The sequence below is a fragment of the Emys orbicularis genome, chromosome 3 (assembly GCF_028017835.1).
Source record: "Emys orbicularis isolate rEmyOrb1 chromosome 3, rEmyOrb1.hap1, whole genome shotgun sequence".
Lineage (NCBI taxonomy): Eukaryota > Metazoa > Chordata > Testudines > Emydidae > Emys > Emys orbicularis.
The window spans coordinates 116,966,219-116,989,245 of record NC_088685.1 but is presented as its reverse complement, the minus strand read 5'-3'; the positions used below and the strand labels follow the sequence as shown (position 1 = coordinate 116,989,245).

The window sequence follows — 23,027 nt, the reverse complement described above, 5'->3', positions numbered from 1 at the left end:
CTGTAATATACTGATAGATTCTTGTTTAAGTCAAAAGTACCAAGGTGCACAGACGCCAAAATAAACTAGGTTGGATCAGTGATTTATCTAACAGGATACCACATTTTTGTTAGTGCAGCGAGGGATGAATAAACCAGATGTTTGTCCATTTTGATTCTCGCAATTTATCTGACCTGACCCTCTACCCTTATGACTGATTTTGGAATTTAATAAGCTCAAACTTATTCAAAAATTTAAAAGAATAGGGCTTCTCTATTCACTTTACTTCAGATTCCAGTCAACTCAGCCAGTACCTGTTCTCTGAAATGCTCTGACACACAGGCTTGGTCTACACTTACCCCCCAAGTCGAAGTAAGGTACGCAAATTCAGCTACGTGAATAACGTAGCTGAATTCGACATACCTTACTTCGAACTTACCGCGGTTCAGACGCGGTCCACACGCGGCAGGCAGGCTCCCCCGTCGACTCCGCGGTACTCCTCTCGTCTAGCTGGAGTACCGCAGTCGACGGCGAGCGCTTCCTGGTTCGATTTATCGCGTCCACACCAGACGCGATAAATCGAACCCGGAACTTCGATTGCCAGCCGTCGAACTACCGCGGTAGTGTAGACATACCCACATACTCCTATTTTCATTGTCCATACGTGTCTAATGTACTACGTTGCAACAAAAGTTTGTGGAGCTAGAAGAGGACATATGGCAGATGTTGGAGCTACCAGCAAGTTGAGGGACATACATTGGGGGATACTCTAATGAACATGAGAAACATTTTTCATTCTGTAAGGAAGCAGGTAGTTGAATTTGCTTTAAAAGATTTAAGCTCCAGTTTCACTGCATGGCTGAGAGAGGCAGAGGTGCACACCAAACTGAGTATATACTATTTTCCCACTCAGTTTGACTGAACATGTGGTCATTTAGCTCAGTCTCCAAACCATGAGGACGGCTCATCCTTAACTGCAATATCATCAATTGAAAGATGCCCTATGCTATGGCAGGATGGTCGCTACAGAGCTGAAAGCAGGGATTTCCTCAGCGTTGACTGCTAATCCAGACTGCTGGTATTACTGAACTAGCAGCACTATCTTGGAATTTCAGTTTCCTATGTCAGTTATTCATGGTTTTGTCTTGCAAAATGTTTTTGACCGAAGTTAAATTTCATTCTGGGAAACTAGATTATATGAAAACGAAATTATTTTACAATATTCTATCTTCAGGGACTGTTTTTTTGTTCTGTGTTTATACAGCACCTAGCACAATGGGGTCCTGGTCCATGACATGCTATGGTAATACAGAACAACAACAAGTTACCAAAACTGAATTTCTGATTCCAAATAGTTCACCTCCAAAGGTCAATCTATAGCATGATATTATAGCATCACATTGATATAGGAACTCTGTCTTTAAAAAGTTGCCCTTTAATAGGGAAATGACATAAAAGTCCGAAGAAACTATGAAATCTAGAAAGATGCCTTTAACCCAAACAGCAGAGGTGTTACTTATAGGGCTGGTCAAAAATTTTCTATCAATGCAATTTTTTGATGGAAATGTGGGTTTTTGAACAATTTTTTGTTGCACAAAATGTCGGTTTTTTAAGGAACATTTTTTTTTTTTTTAACATAAACCAAAAAATTTTGATTCAGATATCCTGGCAGTGTCTCAGGCAGCTGCAGTTTCCTCATATCCCCATCCTCGTCTGTGGGACGGGCTCCCCAGCCAGATTACATCTCCCATAATGCCCCGTGGCATAGGTGCTAAATTTTTCTTTTCCCTGGTGGTGCTCCCCCCCGCTCTGCCCCAAGTCTCCCCCCTTGCTCTGCCTTTTCCTGCCCCGTCCCCAAACCCCCACCGTCGCTCCACCTCTTCCCGCCTCCGCTCTGCTCCCTCCCCGATACCCCTGCCCACTCGCTGCTCTCTGCCCTCCCCCAGCCGCCAAACAGCCTTTTGGCAGTGTCTCCAGCTGAGCACCCACTATTTCTTTCCATGGGTGCTCCAGCCCCAGAGCACTCACGGAGCTGGCACCTATGCCCTATGGCCAGAAATTCCAATGGTGCAACTGCTTCTCCTCACTGTGAGATGAGACTGTGGTGCATCATGGGAGACGTAGTCTCAACAGGGAGCCAGGACATAGAATAGGAGCGTAATGCACCTACACTACAATTAACACAAGGCACCACAGCAGCATTTCTGAATCAAAGTATTTACATTTTCAGCTGAAATATTTTGTTTTCTGATTTCTACCAGAAAGCAGAACTTTTCCCATTGAAAATTTCACCAAAAACAATGTTTTAAAAAGTTTTTGTTGAAATTTTCAGAGGGTGGCGGAAGAGTGTCAGTTCATTTTCCAACCACCTCTAGCTAGTTGGTTTAAGTGTCTATATCTCTTTCCATCCAATGCTTTCATATGCTATACATATATTTAATAAATTAATTGTCACAATGACTCTGATGTAAGTAGGTTAGTATTATTATCCCCATTTTACAGATGGAGAAACTGAGACAAAGAAAACTTGACTTATTTATTCAGGCCAGATAGCAGGATACAGAACTCTGATCTACTGATTTCCATACCACTAAGACTATGCTTCCTCTTCATTTGATTTACGAGCGACTTCCCAGAAAGACACATTTAATCAATATATAAGTTTCATCTAATTCCTTTGTTTTGTAAAGTCTGAGGATGTACAAGTAGAAATGTTCATGTGTAATATGAATTCTGTGTTAAGTACTCCTCATTTGAGAGGATTTCATATTGCTGTATAGATACTGGATTTGAAATTAGTAAAATAAAAAGCAGGACATTACAGATGCTTTGGCCACGTTTGTGCAAAAAGCTTCCTTTCTACACCTTGACAGCTCTGATATTTTCTCCTCTTGAAAATATGTGGAGTCACTGTTGTTGCTCCCACTTTCAAAGATTGTGCACAGTACCAGCCTAGTACGTGCTCAAGTCCCCATTGGACCAGGCACGAGATCTCAGACATAGGTCTCTGACGCTCGTGCTGGCCTCTACCAATGAGATGGTCCCATTTATATCACTTTAAAATTTATTACTAGAGCTTACACAACAGAAATATTAAAGAGTCGTCGTCATCATCTTGAAATCTAGTCAACTACAAAAAGAACTAGTTTAATGTACCACACATGCCCCTGAACCTCTTTTCCAAGTTTTGCGGTTTTACAATCTCACTTTCTTATTTTCTCTGCCCTGGTGTGGTGTAAGAGACCCACAAAAACAACAAGGGGAATCTTGCTAATCAGGGCAAACAGAAAAAGTGACTATTTATGAAGTGTTGTTGAATTAATGCATTAATTGAAAAATAGAAAAAAGTTCTCTCTCTTACAGTTTCAGTTGTAATCTTCTCAGGTGTTATTTGTAGCAATAGCAGATAGAAGAATTCAGACAGAAGTGTGATTTTTTTCAAGTCAACTGTGTCCTTTTAATACCTTTGCTAACAGAAAAACACCACTTACATTTTCCTCTAATCTTTCTTTTGCTATGACAGATGATCCTATCTTTAAAAAGGGTGTACTTAATGATGTTACCAAGGTAACTACATATTTTTATTTAGCAAAGAATTATTGTACTGTTTAAAAAACTAAAACCTTTTTACTTTTTACGTGGAGTTGCATGGGACAACAATTAACACAACAGCAGCATCAGTAGATCTCACTGACCAATTTTTGAGGCAAGGTCATTGGCCAGTGCTGTTCATAGCCTTTAAAAGAATTCTGCTGGGATACAGTCTGTAATTTTAGAACTCTCTCTTTTTCCCTTTTAACTATTGCGGTAATGTATGGATGCTTTAAGCTGAAAAGGGTTTTCTTACAACTAAATTGTGTTTAATTCTGGACACCTCGATACCAGAAATACGTAGATATTTACTTCCATTTGTAAAACCACACCTCTCTAAAGCTCTGGGCACAAGTACAAATTCATGCGACTAAACTCCTTCTCCCGTCAACCTTCACAACTGACCCCTCCAACTGCCTAAGAAAAAAACCTAGGAAAAGAGATAGGCTTTGCAACATACTTTGAAAAGTCAATCAATATTGGTTCTGAAAAATCAAGGGGGGAGCAGGAAGAGAGTTAGAACCGCTTCACTGAAAACCTGTCCTCTCCAAATTCAGCCTGTGGGCTGTTAGCTTGAACACCTCGTCTAGCCATTGCTTTTGCAGTTTTGTCCATCTCATGAAAATGTTGGGGTGGCTGAGGAATGCATTCTGTTTGGAAGTAGAATAAAACTTTAACATGCATCTCTGAATACAATGTATTTTTAATAGCAGTGGAAATACAAGGAAGTGGTAGTGAAGGGAAACGTAGAGTGTGCTGAGTAAGCATATTTTCTGCAACATCAAGTGGTATCCTTGGAGACTGCCACAAATCACAGAGCAAGAACACAGTATTAAATCAATTAATATCAAGAGTTAGGCAGGGTGTGTGTGTGTGTGTGTGTGGGGGGGTTTCAAATGGGCACAATTATCAGAAGGGGAAGGCAGACAGAATATCTTGCCACTTCCCCTCAATCTGCTTTGGTCATAAAACAAAAAGTGTTTGCACACAGACAGTGGAGCTTGGTGCCCACAGAGAATATAACAGATGTCACTGCAGAGAACAGTGTTGAATCAGAATGATCAATGTTTCTATCTTTTGGTCCAATCACTCAGGGCATGCCAAGTATTGAGTCATCAATCACTCCTAGGTAAGGCTACATCATAATGTATGTACCATTCTGGATCTGGTTGCTGTTCAGCTACAATCTCTCTCCCTGCGATGCGGTTTACAGACCCCAAACAAAGGCTAAGGGAGTGAAGGAGCAGTACTAGCCCAAGAGGGTCCCCACACCTCAGCAGCTGCAGAGCATGCTCCAAATGGAGGATCTGCTTAAAAGGGGACTCTGACAGTGGATAAGACCCAACTGGGAAGCCAAGGGCCTGATCCTTTTCCGTCCCCTGCTCCCTGCCAAGGGAGAATAACCGGAAACTGAGAAGTGGGCTGGGGAATACCCATCTGACTGCTGAGACTCAGTGGGAACCCTCTGCTGGGGGTAGGGAGAGTGCAGCAACCACATACCAAACTGAAGAGAGAGCGGGGAGGTAGAAAGTGGTCTAGGGGAGGCTGGTCTGATGCATCAGGAAGAGGCAACTCTGAGACACTGCTCGCTTCCCCCTTGATCCCTGAGCAGTGATCCAGTGGAGAGGAAGGGCTGGGGTCCCTGTACCTTCCCCCCGCCCCCACCATCAGGGAGAACTCTGGGAGCACCAGGGAATGACAGACTCCAGCTTGGCTACAGGGCCCACAGACTGCCTGGAAAAGTGACCCTAGGACTTTGGGGACCGTTGAGCCACAGCCTGATCACTGGTCTCCGAGGGAAGCCTGCTTCAATCCCCCACATTCTTCACTAAGACAAAAATGTTGGAAGGGATAGTTCCCTCAACCCCACTCTTCCCCATAATGCAAGTTAGTGCCAATTCATTATGGGCAGGGACAGTGCTCTTCACCATGATTTAAACATAACTTTTTTACTGTACATGTCCGGTGAAACTATTAAAATGGAAAGTAGCTTCTAGTTATTTTCATTCATATTTAATTTTAGTTGGAGGGTATCTTCTCTTTGTGAACAGATTATGGAGAAGTTATCAGGAATGGTATTTTTGACAAAGTTGCTGAGCCGTGTTTTGTGAATTTGTGAAAAGGGACATCTCCCAGTTATTACCTGCAGGAGGAACAGTATTTCACTGTATTAGCTACATGTCTCAGTGGGAAAAAAATGTTGAAATGTATGACACAGTCTATAAATTACTCTTCAAGATTATGCAGGGAGCCTAGAAAGAGAGCGGTTTGCTGGTGAGAGTCTACAAAGAGGACAATAAATGTTTCAAACTCATGGAGAAGTTAATATCAACAAATAACATGCCTTTCCATAAACTGTTCAAGAAGAAAAAGTACCAGTTCATGGCAGTAGTAGTTAAAGAAAAAAAGAAATCTTCTCATGAGGCAGGAATATGCAACATAAGTCAAAGAACAATAATTGGTAACTTACACTGCAAAAATCAGAGTGGGGTACCTAGAGGCATGAAAAACGCAGAGGAGCCTTGATCGGCTGATTCTAGAAACTTCCAAGACTGCCCATGAACTTTGCTAGTGGGAATCCCACCTACGTCTTTTATGTCTATGTCTGGCTAGCGGGGTTAGTCCTCTGATTAGAAGCTGTCTGGTAAATTTTTCAAATCCTAGCATTCAGGATACAGACACAAACTACTGGGTCTACAGCCTGCATCATAAAATTACTGAAATGACACTAACATACTTTTATTTTTTTACTTGGTATTCTCGGGAAAGGAAGAAGGATTCAGCTGCTGAAAATCACTGTGAGAAAGTAACTCCACTTGCAGAGCTGCACTGATCATAGAACAGAATCACAATTGATGGGTAAAATGAAACCACTTGGGTCATGCAGTCCCCAGTTCCTACAGAGAGCAGGATTGTAACGTTTCCCACTAAGATTTTTAGCTAACTCAGCTAGATTACAAGCCAATTTATCTCACTCTCCTCCTGGTTAAGCCATTTGTCTAATAACTAATGTGAATTTCTCCATTTTCCATTTAAGACCATCACACTTCATTTAGCCAACTCAGCAAGAGAAGTCCCTTTGCAACCTTCTATTAATAATCACTCAAATATCTGTACAGTATTCACATCCTCCCTTATTCACCTTTGCCTAAAGTTACAGTTATATTATATACATTTCTTTCACACACTCTTCATTTATATCCTTTATCATTTTAGGTGCCCTTCTCTGAACTTCAACTTTTTGTTGAAGCATCCTTCCACTAATGCTGTAACGAAGGGACCCAAATTGCATGCTGGATTCCAAATTGGCTGCAGTAAAAACTGAATCTGCAACCTGAGATTTATGAGACTATTTACTCAGCCCTCTGAGAGCTCTTCTTGTGATATGGGGATTGATGCAGAGTCCTCATGCATGAAAAGCATCTGCACAGTTCCTGAGCTACATTCCCACTCTGAACTTATAACCAGAGCTTAAATTGAAGGCACTTTAGACGCATTAGCTCATCATGCATTTGCAGGGGAACAAAGGGCATGTCTACACTGCCGCACAGTTTGGCCTATGGGAGTGTGAATAGCAGTGCACACCAACGTGCTGCACTGTAACTCCCCCATGTTGATGCAGCAGTCATGAAGTAAAAGGTTCCTATTTCGCATTAATGTAGACCTGTTTGAAGAGGACTGCATTAATTTAAACTAGGAACCTTTTAGTTTACACCTGCAGCATCCAAGACAGGTGAGTTACAGCACAGCACTTTGGTTTGCATTGCTATTCACACCCCTGTAGTCTGAAAGTGAGACGGTGCAGACAGTCTAAAAGTTGCGTTTGTCAACTTCAATCAAGTTATCAACATAGCAAATCAAGTATTAAATAGGGCCAAAAAGTAAGACATACAATCCAACGAAGGAAGACAGATAAGTTCGCCCAAAGTTTAAAAGTTGTAGCACGCATGTGCTCTTAATGTGTTTGAATCTAATCCATCTTTTCTATCACCAAGTTAAATAAATACAAAAGTTATAAAAAAATATAAAATGAAAAAACAAACAAACCAAGAATGAAAAATAAGGCCATTAGAGTAGCAATCCCACCACAATTCACTATTTTAACCATACTTTCAATAGATGTCTTTTCCACTCCTGTAGGATGGGCAACTCAGTTCAATACAATTTTATATAATGAAAGAACAGTCCTTAGTTAGTCACTTTCAAATGTAAACACCCAACCTTCAAAACCATACACCAATTTGCTCAATTCTGCTATTCTCCAGGACTGGTTTAGCCATACTACGTGTACTGCAGAGGTTCCATGGTCTCTTCCGTTTTAGACCTGTCAGAGCCACATTCTATCTAGAATTTATTAAGTGTTGATTTGGAATGTGCTAGAAATGTTACGCAATATGGTTTCAGTGAGCTCCCAATGTTTCTACAGAAAACTACTTTCTACCAGTCTACCTGGATTCAGCAGCAGCATTGCTAGGACGGATGTACTACTGAGCCTAGCTCACTAAATCAACAGAACAGCAACTATGTTTTGTTAGTAGAGTCTAGTTTTGTCAGCATGAGATACATTCTACAGTGTATGTTTTTCAGTATAATACAGTGCCAATGACCAACGGTTGTAACCAAATCTCCAGTTGGAAGTCCATATAGTTATTGGCTGGTCATTGTTTTGTCTTTTCTCTCAATCACACTGAGTCAGGGAACTTTTCTTGACATTGATAACAAAGCTGTGCACCAGCAAGAGATTGAGCATCAAGGACGTGGCTCTGTGCACTGTTGCTGGGCATGGACCTCTGATGAAGTTATTTTCCAAGAAAGCATACTACAGGCAGATACACTGCAACGTGAGTCTGGCTATGATGACCAGCATCATCTTTGTAAAGACCTTTGGCGCTGAGAAGAGGCCCAAAGGGAGCATCCAGTATCAATAATAATTCTTGCTGTAAGCAAACCTTAGAAATCTGCAGTGGCATGTTCAGACAGGAATATGGAGATATGCATCCACTAGATCCAGTGAAGTCAGAAAAATCCACCTGGGACAGGGACAACACCACAGAGGACTAGGTCTCCATCCAAAACCTCATTTTCTTCACCCACTCGTTGAGTCTTTTGAGATATAAGATGCCTCGGAATACCCCCGTGTGCTTCTGAACAATGAAGAAGATGGAGTAGAACCCCAAGAATATTTCTTCTGAGGGAATGCTATTACTCCCACATCTAAAAGATGAGATATCTTGGTCTGGATCAGATTGTGCCTTACAGGGTTGTTGGAGATAGCGGACATGATAAAGAATGGACTGGGGTGAAGCCCGTAACTTGAGGGACTATCCCTAATTATCTTCCTGACCCACTTGTCCATGGACAATGCAACCCATTCCTCCAGGAAGTGGAAAATTCGGCCCCCTAGCTTCACCTCTGGGTAGAGGCCTATGAGGTCTTTGTCATAAAAAGTCTTTGGGAGGGGTGGGGTTCCCTCTAGTTCCCCCGAACCTCGGTTCCATTGCTTTTCTTTGGAGAATTTGGAGAATCTCAGTGAGGATGACGATGAAAAGAGCATCTCTGTCTGAAGTCTGGTCTGTCCTCTCTCCTAAAGGCACTAAGTGGCATCAAGAGAGACTGATTGGATATTGCCTCACTGTCCATCACCTTCTTTGTCTAGCTTCTCCCCAAAAAGGAGAGCACAGAATCTGCTTTGAGTGGGTATCCACCTTGCAGGGTTGGAGCCATAAGTGGCTCCTGGTTACTGAGCTGGAAGCCCTGGCTCTAGTTGAGAATGTTATTGCATCCATTGAGCTACAAATGCTGTGGCCAGGAAAACTTTATTTAAAATAGAGTCGAAGTCAGGGTGATCTCTACCCTTTAGGGCCCTGAGATCTTCCAGCCAGGAGAGAGATGCCCTTGCAAAGCAGGTAGCTGCTAGGGATGGCCTGAGGGTGGCGGAGTAGGCCTCAAAGTCTTTTTTGAGAGTGGCCACCATCTTTCTATCCATGAGGTCCTTAGGGTAGAACTTCCATTCTGAATGGATAACCATATCTCTTGCTAGGGGCGCTACAGTGGCATCAACCTTCAGTACCTCCTGCAGTAGGGTCCCATGCTCCTGAATCTTACGGAACTTAAGGTTTTTGTTTGTTTGTTTGTTTTGTTAATGTGCTTGCCCTTATCAAGCTTATCCCACTCATCCCCAATCAATTCCTTTTGCACTTTTTCTCTTTCCTTTCTTTGATCTCTTAACTTTTTTGCATGCTTTGTGAGTGTATGAGGTCTGTTGTTGCTTTGTTGAGGCCTTTTGCAGCTCGTCTTCCTTCAGGCTTGAAGCCTTCTCGAGACATCTCTCTGAGTCCTCTCCTGCTGGGTCCCGTTCCTCCAGGGAGTGGGGAGGGGATATGATGTCACAGCCCTCGGGTTGAATTGTGAAGGAGGGGACTGTTTATGAGCCCTGCTTCTTTTTCCCTGCTTCATCTTTAGAGGCCCCTTCTGCTCCCCTCAGAGACTCCTGTTCCCTTTTTCCCATCTTGGGAGTCACAGTCACTCTGGTGGGTAGGGGACCCAACACGTCTGTCCAATTCAGAGCCCTGGGACCTAACGGAGTTAGGGACAGAAGGCTCGGCACAACTGACTATCTGCCAAGCCCAGGAAGTCTGTCTCACAGATGGAACACCATTTAAATTTTGTTCTGTGCTTTTTAAATTGCTCTGCCACGCCTGAGGTGTGCAGAGGAGCCAGCATGGAGACAATGCAATGGAGGCTTGACTCAGGGAGGAGGAAAGGGTTAGAGAGGGAGAACAATCCTCACCACGGCCCCCAAAATAGCCAAGAACTCACGGAAATGGAGAAATTAGGCAACAGCAACAAAACTACTGTACACACACTGCCCTGGAGGCAGAGAATTTGGCAGCAAGCAGGAGCAAAGGGGGCATGGCTAGAGTATGTAGCACTGAGACTTTGATCAGCCGCTGTGAACTGCAGAGAGCAGGGGAGCAGCTCAGACCTCCACAACTGTTGGAGATGCTGGGCTGCAGAATTAAGGAAAGATGTGCACAGGTGATATAAACAATGTTTTAAATCACATCTGAAGGGCAGTCAAGGACCTGTAAAGTTGTTCTGACTACAGTGATAACTTACTGCATATACAGTATCATTGTGCCACATTATTAGATTAAGAAATCACCCCCACCCCCCACAAAAGAAGGAATTTTGTTAGCACAATAGAATGCTGTCGAGGCACTACATTTTCTCCACTGTGAAAATAAGCGGAATTGAAGAAATTAGAGATGGAATGTTATAAATCAAGGGAACCAGAAGCTGGGAAAAAATCTTAAAAATTAAAATTCTCCGGAGGGCCACTGCTTGGAACCTTTTCAGTGACATCAAGCAACAAAAAACAAAAACAAATAAGATCCGTTAACTCAACATGCAAATTTAATACATCACATGTCCTATTGGAGTCAAAAGAAATTTAACCAAAGCATTTAGGCTTTATTTCCTTTTTTAGAAAAAGATTACTACTGAGACAATACTTCAAAATATTTTACAATGTAAAAAAAAATCTACTGGAGATTATTCATTTAGTACATTAAACACATACACACTATTTTTATAAGGTGGTTTGTAAACTTTTGTTACACAGTGTCTGTTTTGAGTGTATATAAAAAGGATACCCTTTTGAAATACAACTGCATATGTACTGAATCGATCACTAAGAAGCTAGCATCACTAGTTTGTTTATTCTAACAAGAATTCGAGTGCAATATAAAGAAAGTCAATTATTTAGACAGCTTATAAAACTTTACTGCTTCTACTTAGGTTTACACCAGTAAAAATGTCTGCCAAAGTCTTTCCAATTATGCTAAGTGCGTCAGCTAAGAGCAATAACAAAGAATCTTTTCTGAACGGGAAAAAACCATTATGGATCACAATAAATCCCCTCTTCCCCTGCCCAAAGCACCTCTCAAATTACACTGGGAATGACAAAATTGTATTCTATTCATTCTAATGCTGGGGTCCTTCTGTACAGAATGAGGGAACCAGTTCAGGACAAACTGCTTGGACGAGCAAGCAATTATCCAAACCGTAGCCCAAAGAGTTCAGGATCAATTTATTTTACCTTTTAAAAAACATATTCACTTTACTCTCAACACCCTGATTTACAACAGACCTCATCCTTAGCTGAAACTCATCCCAGAGTTTCAAGAGATGTGTCAATCTGTTAGGACACTTATGTTTTCTATTCCCCCAGTGGACCACAGGTAATACAACTTATACAGAAAAGCAGCGGAGTCAGGAAAAGAAAAGGATGTGACTGGTTTATGACAACAGAGGGCAGTAATGGGACAGAACTAGTAGAGAAAGGGTAGACCAACAAAAAAGAAAAGGGAGACCATGAGAACTTTATCAGTGCAGAATGCAGCTGACTGCTTGCTTATGGTTAGATTGTGTAACATTTGCTCACATTAGTGAGCACTTACATAAGTAATCTCACAAGGGACTTGCCAACATGAGCACCAACTGAGCTGTGAGAGAGTGGCCAGCTGCATTCTACATTGCTGAGGTGAGAAAAGGTCTTTTCTTTTTGGTGTCTCCTTTCCCTTCCTCAATGGGATCACTGGTGTAAACATTCATAAGTATATGCAAGGGTTGCAAAATCTAGCCCTTTAGTAACATTTCTTAGGTGGAACCTTCCAATTAATTTCTTGAAATGATTCAATTCAAGAAAAATCTTAACTTGTCTTGTATTCTATTGAGACATTTGAGATCAGTTCATACACTCAAGCTAACCACAATGAGATTTCAGCTTATGTGGGTTGAAGGGAGGGTTTTCTTAGTGAGTGTCTGTTGACTTTGAAACCTACTCTCTCCTTTGGTCTGAGAAAGCCTGAATTCTCAAATTTCAGGGCATGATGTATGGACTATCTATACATACACATTTACACGAGGTGATGGTTTATGGGGCTTCAAGGTTTTTTTCAGGGAGGAAATACTTTGAGCCCTATAGTTAACACTGAGGCAATTTAGGATGTTAATTTATGTATTTTTATTTATTTATATACATGAAACTACAGATTCTAAAAATATTTTACAAAGCAAGCCATAAAGCTTTGATAACAAACATTTGAGTTCTGCTCAATACCAACCTACTATAATCTGAAGACAAAAGCTTTGGTATTCAACTTGAGCAAAGAAACATTAAACAAGTAATATAACTATGTAGTTTCTAGATTCACTTATCTAAACAATTTTTTACATTTAAAAACATATAGCTGAACCATCAAGAATTCATCGAATGGGCTTTCTACAATCACTGTTTGAAGTTCCTCTTCTCCAGTTTGGCTTGCCCCACCCCTCCAATTAAAATGACTCTCTAATGACTTATTCCTGGCCAAAGCTCAGAACCAGTGCTCTCTCTTCATCTTCCTTGACTCTTGGCTGCCTTTGACGCTGTTGGTTCTTCCTGATATCTTGTCCTGATTTTGTTCTCTCAGGATTCTCCTACTTCTCTAATTGCTCCTTCAGTGTGTCATTCCGATGATCCTCCCACAGAGCTCTGCCCTCGGTCCCCTTCTTTTCTCCCTCTACACCTTTATCTATGGGTATGCTCATCTGCAAACACTAATTTAACTAAACTATCATGCTATACTGATGACTCTCAGACCTGCCTCTTTGCTCCAGACCTGTCTGACCATCCAAACAAAAATCTTGGCCTCTGTCTCTGGCATCAAATTGTGGATGTCCACTATCAGCTTAATGTCAGTGTGGCTAAAATAGAGCTCAATCTCTCCACTCCCTTCCTTTCTCAGTCACCAAGACGAAACCACCATCCGCTCCTTCACTCAGTCCCATAACCTGGGGGATACCTTCAACTCATCCCTCTTTCTAAATCCTCGTATCCAGGCTGTATCTAAATCTTGCAGACTCTTCTTGAATAATATCTCTAAGGTATGGCTTTTCAATTCCATCCACACCGTGAAAAGTTGAACACTTAGGCTGGAGTTATGTCTTGATTACTACAACATCCTATTCTCTGGCCTTCACAAATGCAATCCTGTCCCTCTTTTATCCAATCAAAACACTGCTGCAAAAGACGGTTTTCCTAGCTTGTCACTTTGACCATGTCAAAGTGCTATTGAGTTGTAAGTTTGTCTACTGTACTGCTCCAGGTCAGATATGGCATCTAGGTTTTTATATAAATAATAGTGTTTCTTTAGAATGGTTACTGTAGGTAGCAAATACTCTCATTTACATATTTGGAAAAAATAATAAAAAGATAATCTTCAAAGTGGCAGTGAGAAATCACGAGGGAGAGAAAGGTATTTTGTACTCTCCGCACAAATCTTTGACAGCAGATTCAAGATACAGCTTTATTAATTGCCGGTTTTCTAAACTTGAGTGGAAGCACAATTATGAAGAAAAATGACAAATATGGGTACAATAAATAAGTAAAAAAGGTTCCCTAGAACAAGGGAGCTTATCCCCAAGGAGGTCAGAGCCTCAGTTGGTCTATGGATCTATGCCAGTTTACCCCAGCTGAGGACTGGCCCCCATTATTGACTAGCTTTTTTGGATCAGGCCCGAGTATGGAACTACTCCTAGAACACATGCCTGAGAGAACTGGGGAAAAGGGAAATCTGAAAAACACTGTAACCGAATACAAATAAAGACATCATATTTCCTGAACCACAGCATGTGACATACAAACTAGGCTCACAATTTCTCTCCCTGCCACACCAGCTGTCCACTTTGTTTAATCATAAATTTAAACCACAAGGAAATGATTTAGAATTGATTTAAGAAACCAATTCAAGCAAGCTTTCATATAAAAGGAAAATGAAGACCAAGGAAGGGACTGTCCATTGCTGGCACACAGGATAAAGAGGCATGTGAGAGGCTGCAAAGGTCTGAAACATAATGTGTAAAGATCAGTATCGCAGACCTGACAGGAAGCATGAAGTTATGGGAATCATTAGTTTGGTTAGGTCTCCTTCTACAGTTAAGTTAATTTTGTCTAAAAAGCACAAGATATACACCAGTGCAGTACAGAAATTGGAAACAAACTGTCAAGTGGTTGGGCGTGCCTCTCCAGAGTTGTCTACAGAGGTTCATTAGAACAACACTAAATTATAAACTCCTGTTGACAGCAACGACAAGAGGAATTTGTAGATAAATGGTGCACAGAGCCAGGGATGAAGCAGTGAGAAGATTTGACAATGCAAACCAATGAAGAACTAGATGCTGATTGGTGTATCAGAGATACAGATGCAAAAGAAAAGCTCTAAAAGAAAGACATTTAGAAATAGATTAGACAAAGCACATAAGGTTATACTATACAGAACAATCCTGCCCTGGGGAAGTGACCTAAAACGCGTACTCTATGTGTCTCTATGATTGCCCATATGAGACTTCAGTTCACTTGAATGACTCACATATTAAACTCCCAAGCAGAGATAGTTTGACAAATCCAGGATTTCACAATAAAGAGACCCGACTTCAGCTCTGGTTGTACTTTGATCAAAGAGTCAAAATTAAAATGATACATATGGACTTAACTTTAAATCAACCTTTAAAAAAAAATTCCAAAAGCACAGCACAGCACCATGCATTTCCAACTCATTTGTAGAATAAATAACTGGTTATAGAAATGGAAGACAGAATTTACCCTGAACTTCTGAAAAAGCTTCATTTGCAAAACCTTTATCTTTGATTTAAAAAATGGAAGTTCCATCAAAATGGATTAACAATCTATTTTAGAGGTAAAATACAGTAGACTATTAACTCCTGCGGGTGAAGAGTAATAATAAATGGGGTACTGAGGACACTTTTGTTTATCTTTTTACAATGACAGAAATGACAGAATTTTGTGATATTTGGCAAAGGGGATAATAAAAGAAAATGGATCCAGATTTCTCTAGACTCAAGTTATAGTACAGCACACGGCACCTTTAACACGAAGTACGCTGTGTTATAATATGTGCCTGTTTTATATAAACTATTAAAAACTCAAGATGGAGCCTTTTTCATGCGGATTTTTGCAGTTTTTCAACATAACTCTTCATATATGATCTGACATAGAAAAGACAATGAAGCAACACCAGCTCATGCGCAGAAATGAACACTAAGGCAAGGTGGTTTATTGTGCTTGCAGACACAAATACTCTTGGTCAATACAAAAGGATAAATAATACACTTTCCCATGAATTAAACAACATTCAGCTCCAAGTAAGGGGAATAAACAGTCTGACTGAGCCTCTACAATTTGCTATTCACAATAGCTCTATCTCTACTTTCATTATTATTTATTTATATTATCGTAGCACCTAGAGGCTCCAGCTGAGAGCAAGGCTCCATTGTGCCACTAGGTACTGTACAAACACACGGCAGGAGACAGCTCCTGCCTTGAAAAGCCACAGTTTAATTAGACAAGATAGACAGAGAAAATATTTTTATCCCCATTTTACAGATAGTGAGTGGAGGTATGGAGACAGTAAGTGATTTACCCAAGGTCATACCAAAAGTATGGGGCAGAGCCCGAACCTGAATTCAGTTTCCTGAGCCATAGTCCTATGCACTAACTACAAGCCCTCCTTCGCTCTCTGAGGAGAGAAGTATTGACGCCATAGTTCTGCAACTGAACAATCTCCATGTCACAGATCTGAAGACTCAGTGACACAAAGCAGGGTTTTTTAGTGAATGTTTCACAATGCAGCTTAGTGTAGCTCCTGGTGGTAGCACTAATGTAGACAGGGCCCCAGTGGGGGCTGGGGCAGTTTTTACGCCATTTGTTTTAGATCTTTTCTGCACAGAGTCAGATAACATGATACTTAAAAAGCTCTCGCTGTTGCTACTGCTATTTACTAGCAACAGTGAGAATTTTTTCCCCAAAAATCTCTCCATTTAGATAAAGTAATTAAGGCCCCACCTTAGCAAATCACTTAAATACATTATTGATTTAAAGTATATGCCTAAGTGCTTTGCTGAACAGAGATGGATATAAATGTGCATAAAGTTAAGCATGTGTTGAAGTGCTTTGCTAAATCGAGGCATAAGAGTCTATTAATTCACAGTTTAGAGGAAAGCCTTCTCTTAGTGGACCAAAGACTGCATTACTTAAAGCTAAAAAGAGCCCAGTTTTATAGAGATTTATTTTCTGCATTTCAAGTGCACCCCCTATCGAGTAGCTACAGAAGAAAATTGAGAATTGACAAAACTATCCTAACTACACTGCCTCACACTCTGGCAGAGGAAGTGGATCCAATAAATAAATAAATAAATAAATAAATAATCAACCAAACAATGGAAGAGAAAAGAATTTTAAACAGACAAGTATATAGCAAATTATATGAAGTGCAAATACAGGCTGAGAGCAACACTAAGCTGAACTGAACGTAGAAATAATAGTCAGCAACAAAGGTAGTTCTTTCACCTTCTACATCTTGCATACAGATTCAAATGTGTTGGCCACATCCTCCTTCCATAGTGATAATATCAATCAGACCTGCCATGTGGAAAGGTTACTGGATACAGCAATAGAAGTCACTAAAATGAACACATTAAAAATGTTAAACCCTTAAAAAGCTTTTGATTTATTTGAGGAAAGCACGTAACAGTGAACAGGGCTTATATCTGCTATACATCTTAATGCAATATTGATTCCATTATCAGAGAATAACTAATGTATCAAGAGTACAAAGTGTTCCCACCTAGTATGGGCTTTCAGACTATCACGTGGGAACGAACAGTTCCTGTCCAGATGTACATCAGCAAAACTAGTGATAAAGAAAATCCATCTCTTGCAATATCAGTGCACTTTAAACAGATTACCACCATTGCATTAAACATTTTAAATGCATACAGTCTACTTGGAAAATCTCATTTTCCATAATGACTACAACTCTACATTTTCATGAATAATTCACCATTTTCTTAATTATTGCTATTCATTTGACAGCCACGAGACGTCAGGTCAGAGGTCCTACTCAAACATTGAGTAGACCATTGTTCTTGCAAACAAAAATTAAATTCAAATGCCCACCAATCACTGCCCAATGATACAAAGGCCTGAAATGACTCCAGATATTACAACCATTATTAAAACTTTGATTTTCAATGTTTTGAAAATTAAAAAAAATAAAAAATAAAAAAACTTTATCCAAAATGATTTTATGCAACTAATTTTGCTGCTGTTCAGGAAAACAACAACAACAACAAAAATACATCCCCGTTTGGTGAGTCTTTGTTTCCAAGGACAGTAGTATTAGGAGAGGTTAAAAAATGACCTGTGCAAGATGAATATCCCGTGATAAGTGAATGGTAAATCCATAGTATATAAAAAAAGATATAAAACTCAAGTTAATGAAATACAGACAAATCAAGCAATTTCTACCTGTTGTAAGGATCCATGGACTAGAACCTGGGTCTGCAGACATTCCCAAAGTGCCCCTGGGTGGTCACGCAGACCCACAACCAGGGAGCACTTTGAAGAGTAGGTACCACAAGAAGTACAACCTAAAGGACTAAGAATGACATTATCCTGCAGCCCTCTGATTGGCCAAGCACCCTATTTAACCCTGGAGGGTGCCTTAGGAAATTATCTGGGCAACTTTGGGTCTTCTGAACTCCAGTTTCAGATCCCAGCCTGAATCTGATCCCGACTCTTGCCTCCTGACTCCGGCCTGGTACTACCCCTGATCTCCGACTCTAGCCTGACTCCGATCCTGACTCTTGCTTACCAAACCCGGCTCTAGTGCAGGGGTTCTCAAACTGTGGGTCAGGTCCCCAAAGTGGGTCACAACCCCATTTTAATGGGGTCGCCAAGGCTGGTGTTGGCCCTGGGCCCCAGCAAGTCTGAAGCCCAAGCCCCACTGCCCAGGGCTGTAGCCCAAGCCCCCACCTCCCCCCCGGCCCAAGACTAAGGTTACATGCCCCCCAACTAGGGCAGAAGCCCTTGGGCTTCAACTTTGGCCTCCCTTGCCTGAGGTAGCGGATCTCGGTCTTCGGTCCCCCCTTCTGGGGTCATGCAGTAATTTTTGTTGTCAGAAGGGGGTCATGATGCAATGAAGTTTGAGAACCGCTTCTCTAATGATTTCTCCAACTCCTGCTCACTGGCTACAGTCCCTCACATGCAGACTCCAGCCAAGCTGTGACTGCTAGGCCAGACCACCTGTGCCCAGGTCCCTTACATCTGTTTGGTTTTAAATCTCCGCTGCTACTTAAATTAGAGAAAAAAAGTATAACCAACAGATACTTTACACAATTAATGTATCTTCTGTTACATCCAATGTTGATCTTAATTCGTCATGGTTATTATGACTATTCAGCTTCAATATGTTTTTAAAAGTTTTCCTCTACTCATATGTTTGCATTATTTTTATAAGGCTCATTATCATCATCTTACGCAAGACTACCTTCTTTTTCTCTACCGCGGTGAATATAGTTTGGTTTACAGCATCGTGAATGACAAACCATCTGTAACTATGTCTCAGACCCCTACATACCCTACCAATTATTTTGACTTGGTAGGGTAAGTTGATAAATTCAATACTGTAAACATCTTTTGAGAGAAGAATTTGTCCTCTGTGTGCAGTTTATACCAATGTTTGGGTCTAAAACATGCATATACATGAATTTCTCCAGCATTAAGATCAGAAATGGAAGAAACTTTTCCTGAAGTTAATACCCCAAAGAGTTCACTGCCAGTTTTGTACTCTATCCTGTATAAAGTCTCTCTAATAGCAAGCTACTACTTATGGAGGATTTTAATGTTAACGTGTTAGATGAATAACCTGATTCAATTCTAGCAAAGTTCACATCCACACCGCTATAAAAAGTCATAATGTCCTAGACAATCCATCAGTGGATAAAAGGACTTTCTTCCATTGCTACCTGTGAATCCAAGGGCAGACAAGGTTTCAGAGAATCCCTGGATGGGAACTTCCTTGACAAAGGGTGAGCACAACTCCTCAAAGGGAGCAGACACATACCACTGACATTTATGTGTACACTTGATATCTGTTAGCCGTGGTGTTATGTGGTGACAAAATAGGTTAGATAGTAAGTCGCTCGGTTTCCCAACATAGTCATAATAAAAATAAACTGCATCTAAGATTGCTAGGGATTTCAAGATGTGAAAAGTTAGAAAAGCAGGGCAGTTTGTTTTCAGTCATCACAAGCATATTTGTAAAAATAACTAAATTGTAAAAAATTCAGTGTTACCTTTGATAGCTATAGTGAGGATTAAAAAAAATATACATATCTTCCCTTACACAAGATGTTTATATTTTAGAACTCAGCAGGAACCAGAGAAATAAGCAGCAGTAACTGAAATGTTTTCACAAAATAAAAGCCTCACCTCTCTGTACGATGTATATGTGCATGCTAAAATTACAAGGCACGTGAACTTGTTTGCAGTACGTAGCCCAGCCTTCTTTTTTAGGGTTATACATTGCTCATGAAAACGGACCAAATGAGCATGTTTATAATGCCATCTTATGAAAATGTTGAATGGAAAAGGACAAAGTGGTTCTAGAGGGAAAACGTCTAATATTGATTATTTCCCCTATGTTTGGAATGAAGTAAGAATATAGCTGTGTCTGTTTAACAACTTACAATTACCATAGCACTTTATTTTACAAAAACATCTTTACGTTTGCTTAACCAGAATCATCAATCTATATCAACATAAATCTGGGAATGATAAAAATAATCTTTATTAATAATCTCAAAATTAAAAGTAAACAAAGGACTTTTGAAAAACTAATTTACTTTTCATTATTTAAGTTCTGCATTTATTTTGCCTGTCACTCAGTTTAGATCATTATAAAGAGACTTTTTGGTTCTCCTGCTCTCAAACTGTGCTGTTATTGTTTGGCTTCACAACACAGTGGAGGAGTATTTAAATAGCAATTATACTATAAAAATGTTACTTGAAACTGTTCCATCAGATTCCATGTTTGACTTTCATATACAATTTAGTCTGTTTACATGTAAACAATTTTCTATTTCTAAATGTCAGCAGCACAATCTCAACCTGGAATCTAAAACTCAAGCTGAATTCTTTCTGATTTCTGATATCTCCACTACTAAAATTTTTGTAATTTAACTAATCATTCTGCTGAGAGATCTGAGCTATAATAGGATCCAGTCCTCTTCCACAACTATATTGGTCCTGAACTGCTAATAAGTAGTAAAAATGTATTTTAGGCCCTGGTCCTGCAATAAAAACTGTGCAGGTGGAAATCCACAGAATCTCTTTGGTGTTAATAAGGCTCTGTCCATTCATGTGACTCTCAATGCAGGCTAGGGATGTAGTTAGTAAAGTGAACAGAGCAGACACAGAGTAAGAAGCTGCCATTTTTACACTATGACTTTTGAAGAAGTATTAAACAATATTCTTAACTTCAGTCTGGAACACACTATCAACATAGTTTGTCAGTACAATTTTATCCTTCAGTATTAACTTATTGATTGCGGCAATACAGCTACGGTTTGACACCTTATTGTACAGTCAGAGTTTAAGGCCAGAAGGAACCATATGATCATCTACTCTGACCTCCAGGTTATCACAAGCCACCAACACCCCCCAGCACCCGCACACTAAATCCAACAACTGGCAGGAACTGGTCATGAGAGAGTAATAATAATAAAATGGGTGGGGGAGAACCTTACCCACAAATCCTTCTTCTCCAACCAGCTTCAGGGCAATCTTGTCTGCCAAAACTGAAGAGTTTCCATGTGCAATATTAGCAAACGGTCCAGCATGCACAAATACTGGAGTTCCCTGGAAGATACAAAAAGAGAATTTACATCCCAGGTAATACAACAGCCAGAGAAAGGAACTGACTCCATAGGTGTATACTTTTTTGATGTATACAATTTTGAAAAAACTGCCTAGGGGGCACAGGGACAGGAAACCATATGATAGTTAAGAGATAACAACGACATTGTTGACAGATAATTTTTTAGGGGATTGCGTTTAGTGAAATCTCAGGGGGCATATAGCCCCATTCATGTGAAAGTCTAGATGTTAAGAAGCAACAAATGATCACTTTTGTTTTAGGATCTTCATTCATAACAGAACACTAAATGACAGTAGTTAAAACTGCAGGACTACACACACAACAGGATACTGTATTATATTAGTATTACTGTAGTGCCTAGGAGCCCAAGGTACTGTACAAAACACAGAATAAAAGATGGTCCCAGACCCAGTCTAAGGCCTGGTCTACACTAAAAAGTTAGGTTGAAGGAAGCTGCCTTAAGTCGACCTATTAATGTACATGTCTACACTACCAGGTCCCTTACGCCAACCTAAGTCGCTTCTAAGGTCGACTTCCGTAATCCATCTCTGCGAGAGGTGTAGTGCTTAATTTGATTTTCATGGGTTGACTGCGAGGTAGTGCAGATGCAGCGTTGTGTAATTCGACTTAATTGGCTTCCACGTGGTGTCCCACAATGCTCATCTGTGACCGCTCTGGAGATCATTTTCAACTCTGCTGCACTGCAGCCAGGTACACAGGAAACAGCCCTCCCCTGCTAAAGCCCCGGGAACTTTTGATTTCCCATTTCCTGTTTGATCAACATTGGGAGTGTGCCAGCTTGAGCACAGCTGATCATGGAGCCTACACGCCCCAAACACACTCCAGCCTGGTCTGCACAGGAGGTGGTGGATCTCATCACTGTGTGGGGAGAAGTGTGTGTGCAGGGAGAGCTCCGATCCAGCAGAAGAAATGCTGACATCTATGCAAAGATCGCTCAGGGAACGGGAGAGAAGGGCTACACGGCACTGCCGTGTGAAAATAAAAGAACTTCGCCGAGCGTACCAGAAGGCAAGGGAGGCGAACAGTCGTTCTGGTGCTGAACCCCACACATGCGTTCTACAACGAGCTGCATGCGATTCTCGGGGGTGACCCTACCAGCACCCCCACAAGCAACGTGGACACCTCACAGGTGTGTGAGTCTAGAGACAGCAAGAAGGATGATATGGTAGAGGAGGAGGAGGAGGAGGAGACGACAACAGGCAAGTGGCAGATCCATTCTCCCCAAGAGCCAGGAAATATTTTTAACCCTGGAGTCCTGTGGGTTGCAGGACGTCACGGTAGCTGACCGTGATGCTGTGGAAGGCACCTCTGGTGAGTATACAGTTACAATCAAAGTCCAGTTAAACTTTAGCGGGGGCACACATTCAGTGGCATTGCATGTTTATTGTGAAGAAAAAGCAAGGTGCTGTGGTTCTCTGCTTACAAGAGGGCGCTCCAGCTACGCAGCGGGTGGCCCCCAGAAAAGACTGTTTATGTGGACTGGGATAGCCCTGGAATCCTCCATGGATATCTCTAGGAAACTTTCATGGAGGTGCTCTGCAATCCTTTGCAGAAGGTTTCTGGGCAAGGCAGTCTTACTTCTTCCACCATGGTAGGACACTTTCCCACGCAACTCCTGAATTAATTCTGCTGGCATCATTGCAGTACACAGCA

General features: G+C 41.0%; 1 protein-coding gene across 1 annotated transcript in view; it reads right to left on the bottom strand.

Moving 5' to 3' along the window:
• Positions 1-23,027, bottom strand: part of MTHFD1L (methylenetetrahydrofolate dehydrogenase (NADP+ dependent) 1 like) — a 213,350-nt gene that overhangs the window by 92,879 nt on the left and 97,444 nt on the right. Inside the window, exon 20 of the mRNA XM_065400405.1 lies at positions 21,223-21,334. Within this exon, the coding sequence (XP_065256477.1) occupies positions 21,223-21,334 (112 nt within the window). The remainder of the gene's footprint in view (positions 1-21,222; positions 21,335-23,027) is intronic.